At 55.3% G+C, this 17,379-nt stretch overlaps 1 protein-coding gene, 1 non-coding gene and 1 pseudogene across 2 annotated transcripts in view; all 3 read right to left on the bottom strand.

Moving 5' to 3' along the window:
- Positions 1–17,379, bottom strand: part of ARHGAP23 (Rho GTPase activating protein 23) — a 72,334-nt gene that overhangs the window by 12,632 nt on the left and 42,323 nt on the right. The window contains 10 exon segments of the mRNA XM_042966143.1: positions 2,836–2,961; positions 3,754–3,843; positions 4,173–4,246; positions 7,009–7,087; positions 12,086–12,195; positions 12,198–12,240; positions 12,630–12,751; positions 13,411–13,541; positions 13,821–13,882; positions 15,179–15,499. Coding sequence (XP_042822077.1) covers positions 2,836–2,961; positions 3,754–3,843; positions 4,173–4,246; positions 7,009–7,087; positions 12,086–12,195; positions 12,198–12,240; positions 12,630–12,751; positions 13,411–13,541; positions 13,821–13,882; positions 15,179–15,499 — 1,158 coding nt within the window.
- On the bottom strand, positions 10,850–11,781 carry LOC107179979 (annotated as a pseudogene).
- On the bottom strand, positions 11,272–11,405 carry LOC122233840. The gene has a single exon (XR_006211566.1). It is a non-coding gene; the product is annotated as a small nucleolar RNA SNORA70 (small nucleolar RNA).

Here is a 17,379-nt window from a genome sequence, read left to right as displayed (position 1 = left end):
TCGCGGGGACGTAGCCTAGAGCATGATGACTGTGGTTAACAATACTGCATTGTGTTTTTGAAAGTTACTAAGAGAACAAGACTGAAAAATTCTCATGGCCAGAGAAGCAATTGTAACTATGTACGGTGACGGTATATGTATAGCGCTGATCATCTCACGGATATATACAAATACTGAATGGTCGTGTTGTTACACGTGAAACTAATCTCATGTCAATTATACCCTCCGCTTAAACATTTCAAAAATAATGAAATACCGTGTGTAAAATATTTAGTACAACACATTGCTAATGTACAATGAATGTTAGCCATCATTAAGAAAAAGTGCAGTCCCCAGAGACGGGCTGAATAGAGGGAGCCCTAAGAAGCCCAGCCTTTAATTCGGTTTGGAGGTACCCAAAAGTGCTGTGGGAGCCCAGAAGCTTCCGGGTAGCCCAGAGTTTTCTGGAAGAATTCACGCTAGCTGGTGCCACCCTGCTTTTGCACATCCCTGTGCCTGGAACGCTTTCTCCCTGCTCTGAATGGCTAAATTCCTCCGGGTGTCGTAAGACAGTTAAACTCGCCCCTGACTACGCTCCCAGCCCTATAGCCGGGGCAGGGTTAGGTCCTTCCATGGGCTTCCCTGGAGATAGTCCAGAGAATGAAGAAATGACATCTTCACTGAGGCACTGCTCCTTCACAGCAGGGCCTGGGTTCCAGTCACCTCTGCATCCCAGCACCTGCACCTGCCTCTGGGATGCCGATGAGGTCAATAATGGTGGTCGCTAATTCATATAACACCTCTTACCCGCTAAGTGGCATTTTAAGTGCTTCACTGACATTAACGCATGTAACCCTCACAATTACCGTGTGAGGTGAGCATTATTATCATCTCCACTTTACAGATGAGGAAACTGAGGCAAAAAGAGGGTAAGTCCCTTGTTTAAGGCCCCACAGCATGTAAGGAGCAGAGCCAGAGTTGAACTTCAAGCAGGCGGGCTCCAGAGCCAGTGCCCTCAACTGCTACCTCAGCGGTTCTCAAGCGGGGTGCCTCTGCCTCCCGTCCCCTGGGGGGGGCGGGCATTTGGGAAAGTCGGCAGACATTTTCAGTTGTCACGACTGGAGGGAGGCTCCTGGCATCTAGCCAGAGATGTTGCTAACCATCCTGTGCTACACAGGACAGAGCCCCACAAAGAATCATCTGGCCCCAAAGGTCACTAGTGCGGAGGCTGAGAGATCCCAGTGTATGCAGAGCGGCAATCATGTTCGAACAAATGCCTTGACGTGGTCTTTGGGTTGCAGCTGACTTAGTAAACATGGGAATGAACTGGTTGGTGACTTGCCACTGGGAGGACAGGAGCCCCGGGTAGGGAGGCCAGGTGATGGCCACAAAGTCACCCACGACCTGCAGCCATCCGCTGACGGGCCAGGGGCTCAGAGCCAGAGTCAGAGAAGTCTCTGCCGAGGTCCGATCCTGCCTGGGCCCGCGACTCCAGGGGCTCCGGGGGCCACGTGTTAGACTGGGGAGCTGAAATTTTCCAAGGGATAAGTTTTCCCAGACTAAGGCCTCATCAGGATCCCTGACACTGTCCAGCCAACCCTGGCCTCTCTGACAGCTAAAGGAGTGGGCCCGGGGCTGGCGGTCCCAAATGTTGGAATGAGAACAGGCTCTGACGTTCCCTCCCGAGGCTCAGAGCCCTGACCACCCAGTGGAGGAAGGCAATAAGCGGGCAAGGCCAGTCGGCATGACCAAAGTCTACCCCACTGCCTCACGTCACCGACCCTGGCCGGCCAAGCCAGCTCTAGGATGGACCCCGGAGTCTGGCCTCCCAGCAGGGGCCGAGGAAAGCACCAACTTTGGTCAGACAAAGCTGGCTTACAATCCTGGGGCTGCCACTTATAAGCTGCGTGACTTTGAGCAAGTCACTTTGCTTCTCTGAGCATCGGTTTCCTCATCTGTAAAATGGGAGTAACATGACCTGGTTTCCCTTCCCTAAAGTATCTGTGACGTTGCAGACGCTGAGGACCCCATTCCGCTGGCCAGCTGCCAGTCTTATTTCTCCTGGCAGGAGGGGGTTGGGTTCCATCCACAGGCAGATTTGGAAATGGGAAATCTGTGATTTTTTTTTTTTTTTTCTTGAAAATCTAGGATTTATAAAAGCATCCCTTAGGGCCCCAGAAGGGGGAGGCGCTGCCCTGAGTTTGGCTCTAGAGGACCAAAGCCTCCTGCGCCCTCTGCTGGCCGCTCTAGGTTCTCATCCCATCCTGGACAATAACTAGACTCCTTAGACACAACAGGGCTTGTGGTGCTTCTGGGAGCCATGAGAAGCGGGGAGACCAGCCCAAGACACACAGAGGACAAGTGCAGGATCCTGTCTTAGCCCTTGCTCCGCCCTGCCTCATCTGCGTCCCCTCCCCGGGCATCACCATTTGCTCCCCCAAGCCTCAGTGGGGCGGCAAGGCAGAGCTCTGCCCCTGCTCCCTACACCCGTCTGCGTGTTTCTACCAGGACACTTTTCCTGGGGCCCCCTTCTGAACGTGCCCCTGCATTCACCCCTTGGCTGTCCAACCCAGCAGCACTTTCCCTGACCCTCCTCTGCCCTCTGACCCTCACCCTCATCTTAGAAGCTCAGGGGCCTCCTGATTCTCCTGCTGGGAATGGAACATCCTAGAAAGACAGGGATTCTAGGATCCATTCCTGTTTGGTCCGGAAACGCAGCCCATCGCTTCGGAAGGGCATGTGCCATCCCAGGAGCATTTGTTGAAGCTGCCTCACCCTCCACTGAGCACATCCGCCCAGGCGAGCAGGAGCGAAATGCCCAGGGGGACATGGCCTCCGCCTGGAGTGGCTGCTTACGTGCTGGATCAGCGTCTCCACGATCTTATAGCGATCAGGCATGTGGGTCACCATGTCCGCCATGTTGTCCTCAGACGTCCTCACCAGCGTCGGCCCGAAGACCAGGGCCAGGTTCCTGGGCTCCATCTGGGCAGGGGAGGAAAGCAGGTCAGCATCAACACTCCATGAGCTCTGACCTCCAGTCCCCCAGACCTCCCTCACCCCAGGCCCCTCAGGCCCACGGCCCATCCTGAGCTATGCCTGGCTTAGGGGATGGACACCTCCTTGCTGGGTAAGGCAATGCCTCGCAAGGCCAGATTTCAGCCTCGCTCATCCCCAGGCCTAGCAGCCGAGAGCAGTGCCCAGCCTGCTCACCCATACCGTGCTAACAGTGACAGATGCCAGAATAGGGACCTGCTGGAGGTTCTAAGGGTATTTTAAAACTGGGAGCATTCCTATAGCTCCATTCATTTTTGCAGAACCAGAAAATACAGAGGTCTGATTAGAAAAACACAATGTGGCATGAGAGACTGGTTTAGTCTGTAGAGTGAGCAACGCTTGATTTTAAGGTTATGAGTTTGAGCCCCATGTTGGGTGTAGAGATTACTTAAAATATTTTTTAAAAAAGGAAAAAAAAAAAAAAAGAAAGAAAGAAAGAAAAATGCAATGCAAGGGATTTGAGCTAAATCCGAGGATAGATTTCCATCAGACACAGAGGGACTGTGGCTCTCTGCCTCTGCGAGACCCTTCAGAAACTCCGGAGATGGCCCTCCGGGAAGGAGCACTGGCTGGCATGGAAGGGTGGGGTGGGGACAGAGTGACTACGGAGGAGGGTGTGCCTAGAGGGCCTTGGGATTATCTGACCTGGAAGAGTCTAGAATATGCTGAAAGGACCCTATATGCCTCCTTCCCCCACATTCCATGCCAGAGTCCCCCCACCTTGTTTTTCTCCGAGTGGTCAGCAATGGTCTTCAGATGGCCCACGAGGAATTTGAGAGTCTCATAGTAGTGTCCTGGGAGATCCCGGATCTGGGCGGGAGCGAGAAGGGGCATGGGGCTGTGATGGCTTCCCCATCTCCCCAGCACACCCCACAGGGGCTCCCACCGCCATACCTCCGGGGTCTGGAAACCACCCTCTAGCCAGCCCCCTTGGAGAGATGGAGAAACGGAGGCCCAGAGCGGAGAAGGGCGTCTCCAAGGTCACAGAGGGAAGTGGCGGCACTGGGCTCCAGGCCTCCCCGGGGGGGGGGGGGGGGGGGGGGGGGGGGGGGGGGGGGGGGGGGGGGGGGGGGGGGGGGGGGGGCGGTGCTCTCCAGGCCCAGTGTGCCTTTTGCCTGAGGGCGTCTCTCTTTCCTTACCAGCTTCCGGAGCGTCTTCATCCGCTCCCTGGAGTCTTCGATGCGATTGGCCTCGATGAAGTCGTTGTATTTGTCTAGAACACAGTGAAGACTCTTTAGAGAGGTGGGAGGCAGTCCCTTCTCCCACTCTCACGGTGCTTCCAAGCTGAGGAGGCCCAGGCTGCTCCAGCTCAGCATCGGTGGGGGCGGGGGGGGGGGGCGGCTCCATGACCTCGTGTCTATGTGACCAAACCCACTACAGCTGCACTCAGGGGCGCACCCGACCTGGGGCAGCCCGGGTGTGTTTGGGAAGAAGCAGGACCTGAGCCGCACGTGGATACTGGAAAAGAGGTCCTCGTCCCAGGCTCCGGGACAAGGACACCACAAGGTCAGAAGAGGTTACCTAGAAAGAGGGAGGGGCCCTTTCAGCCTCCAGACGCCCACCCCACCTGTGTCAAAATGCCCCCCAACTCCCTTCAGAAGAAGTGCATGGGGAACTTTAAAACATGGAACAGGCTAAGTTTATTCTGAAACTCATCTGACGAGTAGATGCATAAGGAGAGCGGAGAACAGTCTGTAAAGGAAGAGTCACGAGGGAGGGCTTGCCCTATCCGATACTGAAACGCGCTAAAAAGATAGCATAGCTTCAGCAGCCTGGGCCTCACGGAGGGGGCTGGCCAAGGACAAGGACACAGAAAGGAGGGTAACAGGCCACGTGGATCTTTACTATGTGATAAAGGCAGCGTTTCAAATCAGTGGGGAAGGATGGAGGGGTCAATAAATGTCCCTGGGACAATTAGCTATCTTGTTGGGGGAACAAAAATCCATTTCCAGCCCACATAAGAATACACAAACATGTGTGATCGCATGAGACAGCCAAATGTCAAAGTTGCTAAAATCTTGGGAAAACCAAGAAAACGTCTTTACAACCATAAGACCTTCCTAAACACGAGATGCAGGATCCATTAAAGATGAACAGCTTTGGCTACACTTAATTGTTTTCAATTTCTGCCCTGAACAGTTAATAGGCAAATGGCAGACCGAGAGCAAATCTCCTCAAAAACTAGCCAAGGGTTAATACCCATAATACACAAGAGCTTGTCTCATACAAATCGATACCAAAAAAGACAAACAGCCCAATAGGAAAATGGGCACACGGTCTGAACAGGAAATGAGAGGAAACAGAAAAGGCCAATAAACTAATGAAAAGATAGTTAATTTCCCTAATAATGAAAGAAATGAAAATGAAAACATAACGAGACGACATTTCCCTCAACCAATTAAGAGAAGTCTAATAAAATGCTGATAACATCGAGGGTGGATGGGGCCAATTCTCTCCTATGCTGTTGGTCAGAGTATGAACTAGGGCCTTCTTCTCAGAGGGCAGCTTGACATTAGCTTTCAAAAATGCTGACCAGGACTTTGACCTGGAAATTCTACAGTCTAGGAACCCACCTCTAGGACACCGATCCGGGCATGTAGGGACACCTTCAAGGAAAGCCATTGCAACGTGTTTTGTAAGAGCAAAAATTTGAACACAACCTGAATATCCATCAATAGGGGAGTGATTAGGCAAATTATAGTCTGTTCCGACTGTGAACTACCAGGTGGTTGATTTAAAAGAAAAACGGGGTAGAGCTCTTTGTACAGACACGAATGAATCTCAGAATGACAAGCCTCCTTTTGTTAAGAGCCCCCACCCCCCCACCCCCAGGGGTGTGCTGAATCCTGCTCACACCGGCTCCCGAGGGCCAAAGGTGTTCTCTTCTGACTCCACGTTGGTGGCAGCTTATCGGTAGCTTGAAATAAGGCACAGTAGGAGTAATTGCACCATGGAGACTACAGATCAAGGCTTTTTTCCCTTGAGAGCCAGATGGCAAACATTTGCCAGCACGCAGGCAAACTCACCCAACTCTAGACCCTATCTATGCATGGTTGCCTCCGTCACATGTGTAAGAGGGTCTGGGAAAACAAACAGATCAGCGAACGGTCAAGAGCTGGGCTCTGGAGCCGGAAGCCTGGGGCTGAATCCTGGCTCTGACACTGACAACGTGCGTGACCTTGGGCAAATGATTTAACCTCAGTTTCCTCATCTGTACAGTGGAGATAATAGTACCTACTCCACGGAGTTGTTGTAGGGAGCCGTGCTTGGCACAGAGCAAATGCTCAGAAAGGGTCAGGATAGTCTCCAGGGATAGGGACTAGGAGAGTGACAGGCACCTTCGGGGGTTCTTTATTTGCATCTATACTAAGTTTGTTACGAGCCCATGTTTCTCTTGTATTGAAACAAAAACCCAGGGTGCCTGGGTGGCTCAAGCGGTTAAGCCTCAACTTTGGCTCAGGTCACGAGCTCGCGGTTTGTGAGTTCGAGCCCCATGTCGGGTTCTATGCTGACAGCTGGGAGCCTGGAGCCTGCTTTAGATTCTGTGTCTCCCTCTCTCTCTCTCTCTCTGCCCTTCCCCTGCTCTCTCTCAAAAAAAATAAACACTGGGGCACCTGGGTGGCTCAGTTAGGCATCCGACTTTGGCTTGGGTCATGATCTCACTGTTCCTGAGTTCAAGCCCCACGTCAGGCTCTGTGCTGACAGCTCAGAGCCTGGAGCCTGCTCTGGATTCTGTATCTGCCTCTCTCTCTCTGCCCCTCCCCTGCTCACACTCTGTCTCTCTCTGTCTCTCAAAAATAAATGTTAAAACAATTAAATAAATAAATAAATAAATAAATAAATAAATAAATAAGCATTAAAAAAAAAAAAAAACCCAATGAGTAAAGCCAACAAACCCAATAAAACGAAGTGGTCAGAGTGCAGCACAGACAGGTGTCCCTCCTCCTCCCGTCCTCCACTTCCACCCCCACTCACCGTCGGTGAAAAGAGGCTCAGGCAGTTTTCGGAAGAAGGACTTGAGCAGGCTGCTGATCACATTGAGGTCCTGCCAGCGCTGGGGAGAGGGCGAAGACGTCAGGTCCCAGGCAGGCCCAGCGGGGTGCGCAGACCCCATCCCCGCCCCCCAGGCCCAGCCCAGGTGCCCACGCCTCCATGCTAGTCTAGCCCGGCCCGGCCCTCCCTGGGGTACACCCACACCAAGCTCTGCCCAGACCAGGGAATCTCCGGCCTAAGGAGACTCATCAGGGTAGTGGCGGCAGAACAGCGCCCAGCTAGGTCCTGGCCCCCTGACCGGCTGGCCCCGACCCCTCCCTGCTCCAGCAAGCCCAGTGAGCTCCCGCATTTGCCCACCCACAGCAAGTACTAGGTACCTCCTTTGGTGCAAGCACTATGGGACGGAAGTGAGGGAAACCTCCTTGGTGGTTGGACCTCTTCGGGCCTACCAGCACTCAGTCCTGCCTCCCAGGGCTCCCCATTTAGTGGAGAGCCACCCTTGGACCCCCTCTCCTTATCCATGACATAGCAGTCATTCATGCCTGGCACCTGCCTATCTCAGGCCTTTTGCACATGCCAATTCCCTCCCCTAGAAGTTTCCTCCCCTGCCCTTCACAGGCCAGCCTCCTCATCCTACCCAAATGCCATCTCTGCAGAGACGCCTTCCCTGACAGTCACAGCTAACACAGCCACCACTGCCCCTGCCCCGTCATCTGTACAACAGCCCTGACCTTGTTTCTTCCATGGCACTTGCCACACTTTGTCACCGTTGTATGCATTTTTTTCCTTCCCTGCCTACCTGCCTGGCAGGACTGTCTGTCCTGTCCTGTCTGCCCTGTCCCCCACTGTGCTCCTACCACCTAGTGAGCTCAGTTAGCCTGGCACCTATATGGCCTAAGTCAGTAGTTCTCAACAGGGGCAGAATCACACCCCCAGGGACAGAACCCCCTTGGTTTCCACAACCAGAGTCTGGGGATGCTTTTAAACTTTCTGTGATACACAGGACACCTTTCCACAACAAAGAATTATTCTGCAAGGCATCAAGATTGAGAAACCTGGGTTGTTTTTTTTTAATGTTTACTTATTTTTGAGAGAGAGAGAGAGAGAGAGCGCACACGCAGGGGAAGGGCAGAGGGAAAGGGACACAGAATCTGAAGCAGGCTCCAGGCTCTAGGCTCCAAGCTGTCAGCACAGAGCCCGACGCAGGGCTCAAATTCACAAACTGCAAGATCATGACCTAAGTCAAAGTCGGACGCTTAAACAACTGAGCCACCCAGGTACCCCAAGAAACCCTGTTTTAAATAAATGGATGGTTGGGGCGCCTGGGTGGCTCAGTTGGTTAAGCATCGACTTCAGCTCGGGTCTGATCTGTTTGTGGGTTCAAGCCCCACATCGGGTTCTGTGCTGACAGCTCAGAGCCTGGAGCCTGCTTCGGATTCTGTGTCTCCCTCTCTCTCTAATCTTCCCCCGCTCACATCTGTCTCTCTCTCTCAAAAATAAATAAACATTAAAAAAAATTGTTTTTAAATAAATGGATTGTTGAATGCAAGAATGAATGAAGCATGGCCGGTCACTGTCCCTTGTGTCCACAAGGGGGCACCATTACCCCGTGCAAAGTCCAGGGTAACAGCCTTGACCGGAAGGGCTCAGAGTAACTCAGGCCCGGAAAACAAGGTAACACCTTCCACAAAGACACGCAGCTCCACAACACACACACTCAGTACAATGGCCCCACACCATCCCACAAACAATACCCTCCCCCTCAGGTTCATCAGGAGTTACGGTCACCCTGCCCACAGCACTTAACTTCCAGCAGTCCCCAAGACAGAGGACAGGACTGGTGTCTGAGACAAAACTACAGGCCCAGCACACTCTGGGCCCTGACTTGGGTCTGCTGCCCCCCAGCCCCGGCCATGCTTCTCCCTGGCTAAGCCCCGGCGAATGTGCTTTTGGGCATATCCACCCCAAGCCAGCACAGGGACCGCCCACATGCCCCATCACCTCCTGGCTGTTCTCATCTCCCAGCTGCCAAACCCAAGGCTTCTGGACCCCTCCCACGTGCACACATCTGCCACTCATCCCCAGCCTCACCTGAGCCCCCCCCTCCTCTGTCCCACACGGAGCCTGGCCCTTCACTCCTGCTGCCCACCCTCTGCCCACATAGCAGTTCCCTCCATCGTCCCACTCTGTGCCCCAACACCACCGTGTCCATCCTCCAGTGCACTCTTGGGGACTGCCTGTTTGTGCCATCACCCCAAATCCGGGGGGGGGCCTGCCTGACACATCTTCCCTCTCGGGCCCTACTCCCCAGTTTCTGCCAGAGAGATACCACCAGCCCCCAGCTCAAACGTTGGCTCCTCCCTGCACCCCCCCTCCTCCCTCTCATGTGGTCAACTCCTAGAGCTGCTCCCATCTTCCTTATTCCCTGGGGCCACCGTGTCCTCCTGGCCCCTTGCACTTCCCCCATGTCAGCAATTTCTCCCTTGGATGCCCCGCTCTGGGCCTCCCTCATTTGTATCCGTCAGACATAAGCTAAAGCAGACTCCACGCTCATTTATGCCTCCCCAGCTGAAGAACCACTGAAGGCTCCCTATTGTCCCCACTGTCAAGATCAAAGACTTCAGTGGCACCATCAAAAGCCCTCCACCTCCTGCCCCGGGCCTCATCCTCCCCACTGGCAAGCCCAGGAAGGAGGGATGAAACGGGCCTGTTCTCTGTCTCGACACTCAGACCCTGCTCTGGGATTTTGGAAAATGCCATCGTTCCCAGCCTGGACTGCCTTCTTGTCCGCCTGCCCCCTCCCGTTCACGCTTCAAAGATTCCACCACTCAAGTCTACCACCTGCTCCGGCCCTCGGCATCTTCTCCTTCCTCATCGCACAATCTGGCCCTTGGTGAGAGAGCAGCCTTTTCCCTTGGCCACTGTCCCACACGTACTGATCCTGTCTCCCCCATTTTTTCCCCAAGGGCAGGAAGACGGTCAGGTATCGCATAAAGCTTCACTAAATATGTGCCTCATGGGACCTCATTGCCCAGATTCATGGTTTTCCAAAAATCTTCTTCAGCAGAGCCCCTTTTTGCCAGACAGAAGCATACGTGAAAACCCAATATGAAAAAAAAAAAAAAATGACATTCAAAACAGAACAAAGCAGATTTCTCTAGTTTGAACAAAGACCGGGGTTCCTGACCTGCTCCTAGCCTCCCACAGCTTTTTGGAGGAATACAGTTTGAGAAACACTGACCCTGCTGCAAATTCTGTTTTTTTTGTTTTTTTTTTTTTCACATTAAAATATCTCTTTGGGGGGCGCCTGGGTGGCTCAGTCAGTTAACCCTCCGACTTTGGCTCAGGTCACCATCTTGTGGTTCGTGAGTTTGAGCCCCGCGTCAGGCTCTGTGCTCACAGCTCAGAGCCTGGAACCTGCTTCGGATTCTGTGTCTCCCTCCCTCTTTGCCTCTCCCCCATTTGCGTTCTGTCCCTTTCTCTCTCTAAAAATAAATAAAACATTAAAAAAAATTTTTTTAATTCTTTTAATATATATTTTTTTGGGGGGGCGCCTAGGTGGCTCCGTCAGTTAAACGTCTGGCTCTTGGTTTTGGCTCAGGTCATGATCTCATGGTTTGTAGATTCAAGCCCCACGTGGGGCTCTGTGCTGACAGGGCAGAGCCTGCTTGGGATTCTTTCTCTCTGCTCCTCCCCTGCTCATGCTCGCTCTCTCTCAAAATAAATACTTAAAAAATATATATATTTCTTTAGTTTTTTTCCAGCTTTACTGAGAACTGACATTTTTTTTAAAAAGCGAGCTTTTTTTTTTTTTTACAGGAAGTGGAACTTATTGGTGGGCATGAATAGGGAGGGACAGCGCCAAGGTTCTCATGAATGCAAAACCCAGCAGTTGTCCAAGGGGCCACGATTAGGGATGTACTTGACCCCCAGCCATCTGGGATGAGCCACTTTTCGGCCATTATGTCTACAAATTCATCCGCAATAAACTGAGTAAAGCCCCACTTCTTGGGAATGTGGATCTTCTGGCGGCCGGGGAACTTGAACTTGGCCCTATGTAGGGCCTCGATCACAGACTCCTTGTTCTGCAACTTGGTACAGATGGACATGATGACTTGGCCGATGCGGACCTTGGCCACCGTGACCGGGGGCTTTCCAAAGGTGCCCCGTCCCCCCATACCGCATACCCGTCTGGAGCCTAGACCGGAGACAGCATGAGGCCAAACCTCAATGTCCACTGGGAAAGGCTGTCCCCAAGGTCCCTTAGGGCAGCCTATACAATCGACAGGCTACATACACCACCAAGGAGGCTGCTGTTTGCAGCCGCGGCACCCTGGGTCCCCGTGGGGAAAGAGCACAGTCGGCTTAACCGGCTGCTGAACCTGCTGCAAACTTTTAAGTGTGGCTGTCAGACTGCTTCACGAGCCGGCTTTGTCTCATCTGACCGGCCCCTCCTCTTCCCACGTTGCAACTATTCGAAGTCCTGGCTGCTCCAGAAAATACCACAGGCTCCCCTTCTAAGCCAGGGGTCTGCGGAGCACAGCCTGTGGGTCAAGTCCAGCCTGCGGCCTGGTTTTGTGTGGCCCTGGAGCTAAGAACGGTTTTCACGTGTTTAAAGGACTGAAGAAAAAGAAGGAGGAGGGGGAGGAGACCGCGTGGTAACCAGCACCTAAAACATCTGCTACCTGGTCCTTTACAGAGAAGGTGAGTCGACTGTTGGCAAACCTTCAGGGCCCGCCCCTTCGCCCAGGCCATTCCCTCGGCCCGGAATGCCCTCGCCCGGCTTTCACCGGCGTTTAGTGAACTCTACTCATCCTCAAGGCCCCCAAACTATTGCCTGCGAGCCTCTGCCTCAAGGCTCCCTAGCCACAACTGCACCTGTCAGGCCTCAGTCGGGGGGATGCCCATCCCCGGGCCTGGCCCGCAAGGACAGGTCCTGTCTCACCCGTCTTCGTGCCCCGGCCCGCTGCCAGGCACGCTGCAGGGTACAAGGAACACGACAGACACACACACCGCCTCGGCCCCTCCCCGCCTCCACAGACTCCCCGGCTGCACCCACCTCATCCTGTAGGTTGATGTCCCCGGGCCCACGGTTGAGCTGCTCCTGTAGGCTGGACACCACTGCATTGTTACCAGGCACTCGGTAAATGCCCGTGGACTCCAGACCCGTGCCTCCACGATGCGACAGCACGCAGCCACGATCAAGGGGACCCGCTGGGACAGGCAGGGCAGACGTGTTAGGAAGGTAAAAGGCAGGATTCCCCACCGGTGAGCCAGAAGGTGGGGGAAGGCCAAGACGGGAGCAGTGCACGGCCGGAGCTGCTGCCCGGGGGCCCCATGCAGGGGAACAAAAGGCCCTCACCGTCTCCGGGCACCAGAGCCTCACCACGGTGGGCACGGGAGCACTGACTGGAGGGCGGGGATTCCGGGCTCTGCCTCAGTTCTGCTGTTCCCTCCCTGGGCTCTGCCCCCCGACAACCCCCACAACCGCGGTGTCTCTAAGATGAGGCGGAGAGCTGGTTCCAAAGTCCCTCACAGCTCTGACCCTCTGTGCCTTGGTCTGCCCCCTTCTCTGCCTGCCCTGGAGTACGGCAGGGGCTCACCTGGTTCTCTATGGCTGGTTGGCACTCCTCCAGACGGACCCCAAACGCCCTAGGAGCTGCCTTCTTGTTCTTCTTGATGATGTTGATGCCCCATGGGGTTTTGGGAGTGGTAGCACTGTCATCTGGGGTCGGAGAAGGCAGACAAAGTCAGGGTGAGCGGGGGGCGGGGGCGGCCGGGGAGGGGCAGCAGCCACGCTTGGTCACACACACCCACCCATGTTTGGACATGTGGGGACTCCATCAGAAAGGCAACTGGAATGCTGAGGGCTGATGGGAAATTATATCCTGAGAGAAGGCCTCAGAGATGAGGGGGTTTATTCCTGAGGAGTCAGCCCTTGGAGGAAAGTAAGGACTTCTATATGGCCTCGAGGGCTAAAACAACAAGGTGGGGGTCGCAGATTCTGATACAACCAAAGAAAGAACTTTCTAATAGTCGAAAGTGTATAAAGAGGGAAAAGGCCGCCTCCAGAGAGGATGAGCCTCCTGCTCCTGAAGGGACACAGGCAGGGACTTGGAGAACACCCAGCTGGGATGTCACGGAGGGAAATCAGGTTCCAGGCCCTTCCAGCCCTGAGGCTCTGAAAGCCCCTAGACCCTCACAGGCATACACACACAGGCTGACATACCAGGATAATCCTGGCACACACCCAACCCAACACATGTGTGCGCGCACACACACACACACACAAGCCCTTGGCTCCCATGTAGACCCACAGAACTGACCCCCACCCTCCCACATGTGCACACACACATACTGCCCCCTTAGCAGCCACCTTCCTACCCTTGCTCCCTGCGGACTGGTCCTGAGTCCTGAAGCCACGTGCGGTACTCTGTTTGAGGAACTCAGACTTGAGGCCCCCCAGGCCACGAGAGACTTTGGGGGAGGAGTCAGCTTTGGGCCCAGAGCTATGGCTGTGTAGGAAAAGGAGGAGAGGAAAAGTCTTCATCTGGGGTCACCCAACATGCCACCTGCCCCAGCCTCCTACCACTTTAGACCTCCCCTCCAGCCCTGACGAATCCCTCCTTGTCCTTCTGGGGACTGGAGGCTCTGCCTACCCACCCACCCACCCCCACCCCCGTAGAGGGTGATTCAGAGGCTGCCTCGGGCCCGGAGGTGGGCCAGGAAGATGACCTCTGTCTGGAGTGCCCCCCGCCTCATGGTCAAGACTATTCATGAGAGCTGGACCTCACCTTACTTTGCGATAATCATTAAGCTTCTTGCTGATCAGAGCTTGGTTGGCACAGCCGGGGTCCTGGAGGAAAGGAAAGAGAAAGCAGACCCCCTCAGTGCCCACAGCCAGCCAACTCAGGCCTCATCCCTGACCCCTGCCTCGGCTTCGCCAGCTGGAGGGTTCACACCCTGGAGCGAGAAAGACCAGGGCTGGACTCCCGAGCACCCCCTCACCAGCTGTGTGACCTAGGTAATCCACTGGCCTCTCTGAGCCTCAGTCTCCTCCACAGTAACAAAGAAGATAACATGGCAACCTCAGGGTTGGGCTGCAGAATTGTGCATGTAGCACTCATCACATTCCTGGCCAGGCACAGAGGAGATGCCCCTAGGACTGGCAGCCCTGGCAATAATGGAAGTCACGTGGGACCCCCTGACTGTACCCTGCTGGGGACAGCCCAGCCAGGCCCCCAGAACAGGGGCCACACATTCCAGGTACCTTCCTCCCTACAGTAAGGAAAGACAATGTCCTGAGGGGAGCAGAGCCTGGTTCAGCCAAAGGATGTGTCTCTTGTCAGTAAGAGGGTCTGTGGCCCAGAGGCCAGGTGCTGGCACCCCTCTCCCCCTGGCCCACCATCGTCATGGCAGAGACCAGCCCCCGAGCTCAGGACCCCCACAGAGCTGTGTGCACGTGAGCAAAGGCACCTCGATGCAGGCCCCTGCTGGAGGGGGGCGGGCAAGTGAAACGGAAACGTCAGCCCCGGCTCTGGGTGTGCAGCTGCAGCTGCCCAAGAGGGGGCGCCATTGAGAAACTACCCTGAAATCCCTGCCAAAGCCTTTGGCTCAACCAGTGCAGCTTGCTGCCAAAGGCCAATCCTCTTGGCCTCCTCCCAAGGTCAATGTGTTGGTGCCCTGCTGACAGGCCAGCCCTGTCAGAAGGGCAAGCCACGGTTCTGGCACAGGGGCACCGCATTCTGTAATTCACTCCATAAGAAACCCCGGCTTTCTGAAGCAAGACCTAAGGTTGGCCGGGAGCTGACCTCTCTGTGCCACAGCCTGCCCAAGGCAGTAATAATAACGATAATAACGATAATAATTCGTGCCCTCCCTATAGTTATTAGTGTTCCTGCCGGCCAGGGAGCACTGAGGGTGCCGAGGGCTCCCGGAGCCGCTGTCTGAATTTTCTCTTTATGCCAAAGCCCAGGCACGTCGGGCTGCAGGGGGTACCCCCTGTTGGCCCATTTTATGGAGGAGGGAACTGAGGCTCAGAGCGGTGAAGCGAGGTCCGCGGCAGGGGAGGGGCGGCCCTGGGGCCTCCCCGCACTCCCCCCCCAACTCCGCCCCACCCCACCCCAGCCCTGGTAGGCGGCCGGGCCCTCACCTCGCCCTCGGCCCTGCTGTTCTCTCGGATCGCTCTGATCCAGCCCAGCATGTCATCCCGGTCCTCAGCCTGAAAGAGATATTCACAGAAGTCAGCGGTGGTCAGCCGGAACACGTGCCTCCTCTTGGTCTCGCTGTAGGAGATGTCCACCAGGCAGGAGCCGATGCAGACGGGCGCCGCCTCGTCCTCACCTGCGACGGCCGCCGCCGCCCCCGCCGCCGCCGCCGGCCCGGGCTCCCGCCGCTCCTTGCTCAGCAAGAGGGAGCGCGCCCGCAGCGCGGCGTAGACCCGCTTCCACTGGCGCAGGCCGCCGCCCGCTTTCTGCAGGGAGACACGGAGGGGGGGGGGGGGGAGAGACACGGGAAGGGGGAGGGTGTGAGAGGCTGGGCCTGCCCTCCCCGCCCCCACAGCGCGAGGGGGCCCCCCGGGAGCTGCAGGCGGCCACAGCAGTGGGGACCCCGCCCCACGGCCAGGAGCCCCCTGCCCCACCCTCCTGCCCAGCCCCTTACCTGCCTGGACACCCCTACCCACCGTTCTCAGTCCCCCAACCTTCCTTTAAACACCAGCATCTTTAAACACTAGCATCCGACTTCGGCTCAGGTCGTGATCTCCACAGCTGGTGAGGCCCTCGTCAGATCCTCTGTCTCCCTCTCTCTGTGCTCCTCCCCTGTCCAGTTCTCTCTGGCGCTCTCAAAAATCAATCCACCAATCAATCAATACTAGCATCAACGGGGCACCTGGGGGGCTCAGTTAGTTAAAGCCTCCGACTTCGGCTCAGGTCATGATCTCGCAGTTCGTGAGTTCAAGCCCAGCGTCAGGCTCTGTACCGACAGCTTGCTCAGAGCCTGGAGGCTGCCCCAGATTCTGTCTCCCTTTCTCTCTGCCCCTCCCCCGCTCACACTCTGTCTCTGTCTCTCTCAAAAATAAACATTAAAAAAAAAAATACTAGCATCAACAGCATCTGGCATCAGCAATGCCCCCACAGCAGCAGCGAGGCCCCCACCCAGCCTAGCCCACCTTACATAAAATCCTCATAAAGCCGTTCCTAAGTCCACACACTGCCCCCTGCGCAGCAAACTGATCAAGAATTCCCCACCGCACCTTCTCTCCCAGCTTGTCTGCCCCTCGTTCAAGACTCTACTCTGTATCCTGGTCTCAGAGGCCACTCATAAGGTCACTCTGGCCCCTCGTGCTGCCGAAGCAGCTTCTCCGTGCGGCCTGGCCTTTCCCTTAGCCTCTCTGAGGCACGTTACCAGCCTGCAGCTCCTTCCTTCTCCAAGCCCTCTCTTGGCATCCGGGACCCCGTGGTTCCTGGTTTTCCTCCTCATTCCACTGGCTCCTTCTCAGTCTCCTCCATTGGTTTTCTCCCCCCCACCCCAGCCCCCCACAACATGCTCTCATCAGCGGTTCTCAACTGGAGCGAATGGTCCCCAGAGGACATTTATCTGGACATATTTTCAGTCGTCACACCTGGAGACGTGCTATGGCATCTAGTGGGTAGAGGCCAAGGGTGCTGCTAAACACGCCCCGATGGCCAAGACAGCCCCCCACAACAAAGAATCATGGGGCCCCACATGACTCTAGAGCAGAGGCTAAGCCCCTGCCCTGCAGGAGGGGGAGCTCCAGAACTTTGTCCTGGGCTCCCCTTTCCCTGAATGTCTCTCCTGTGATGTCACCCACACCTGTGGCTTTAAATCCCATCTGTCTACTGATGGGGATTCCCAAAGGTATCCCTGGTCCAGCATCCTCCCCCGGCCCCCGCCCCCAGCCACAGTCCTGCACCTCCCACTGCCTACTCAGTGTCCCCATGTGCATGTCTCATAGGCACTCCACGGGGTACTTGATTTTTGTCACCAAACTTATTCCTCCACAGCCCTCCCCAACTTCTCCAGCTCAACACATCCACCCAGTTGCCCAGAAAACTAGGACTTGCCCTTGACCCCCCCCCACCTTCCTCACCCTTGACATCCAACCCATCAGGAAGTCATACCTGTGCTGCTTCCAAAACACCACCTGTCTCCACCGTTTCCCAACATCTACCACCTTGTCTATACCACCAGTACCTCTTACCTGGACAACGACACAAACCTCCCCAGTCCCCACCCTCATCTCCTGCAATCCACTCTCCACCCCACAGCTGCCACCATGTTTTTTTTTTTTTCAACGTTTTTTATTTATTTTTGGGACAGAGAGAGACAGAG

The sequence above is a fragment of the Panthera tigris genome, chromosome E1 (assembly GCF_018350195.1).
Source record: "Panthera tigris isolate Pti1 chromosome E1, P.tigris_Pti1_mat1.1, whole genome shotgun sequence".
Classification (NCBI taxonomy): domain Eukaryota; kingdom Metazoa; phylum Chordata; class Mammalia; order Carnivora; family Felidae; genus Panthera; species Panthera tigris.
The sequence above is the reverse complement of the archived record's forward strand: the minus strand, read 5'-3'. Positions and strand labels throughout refer to the sequence as shown.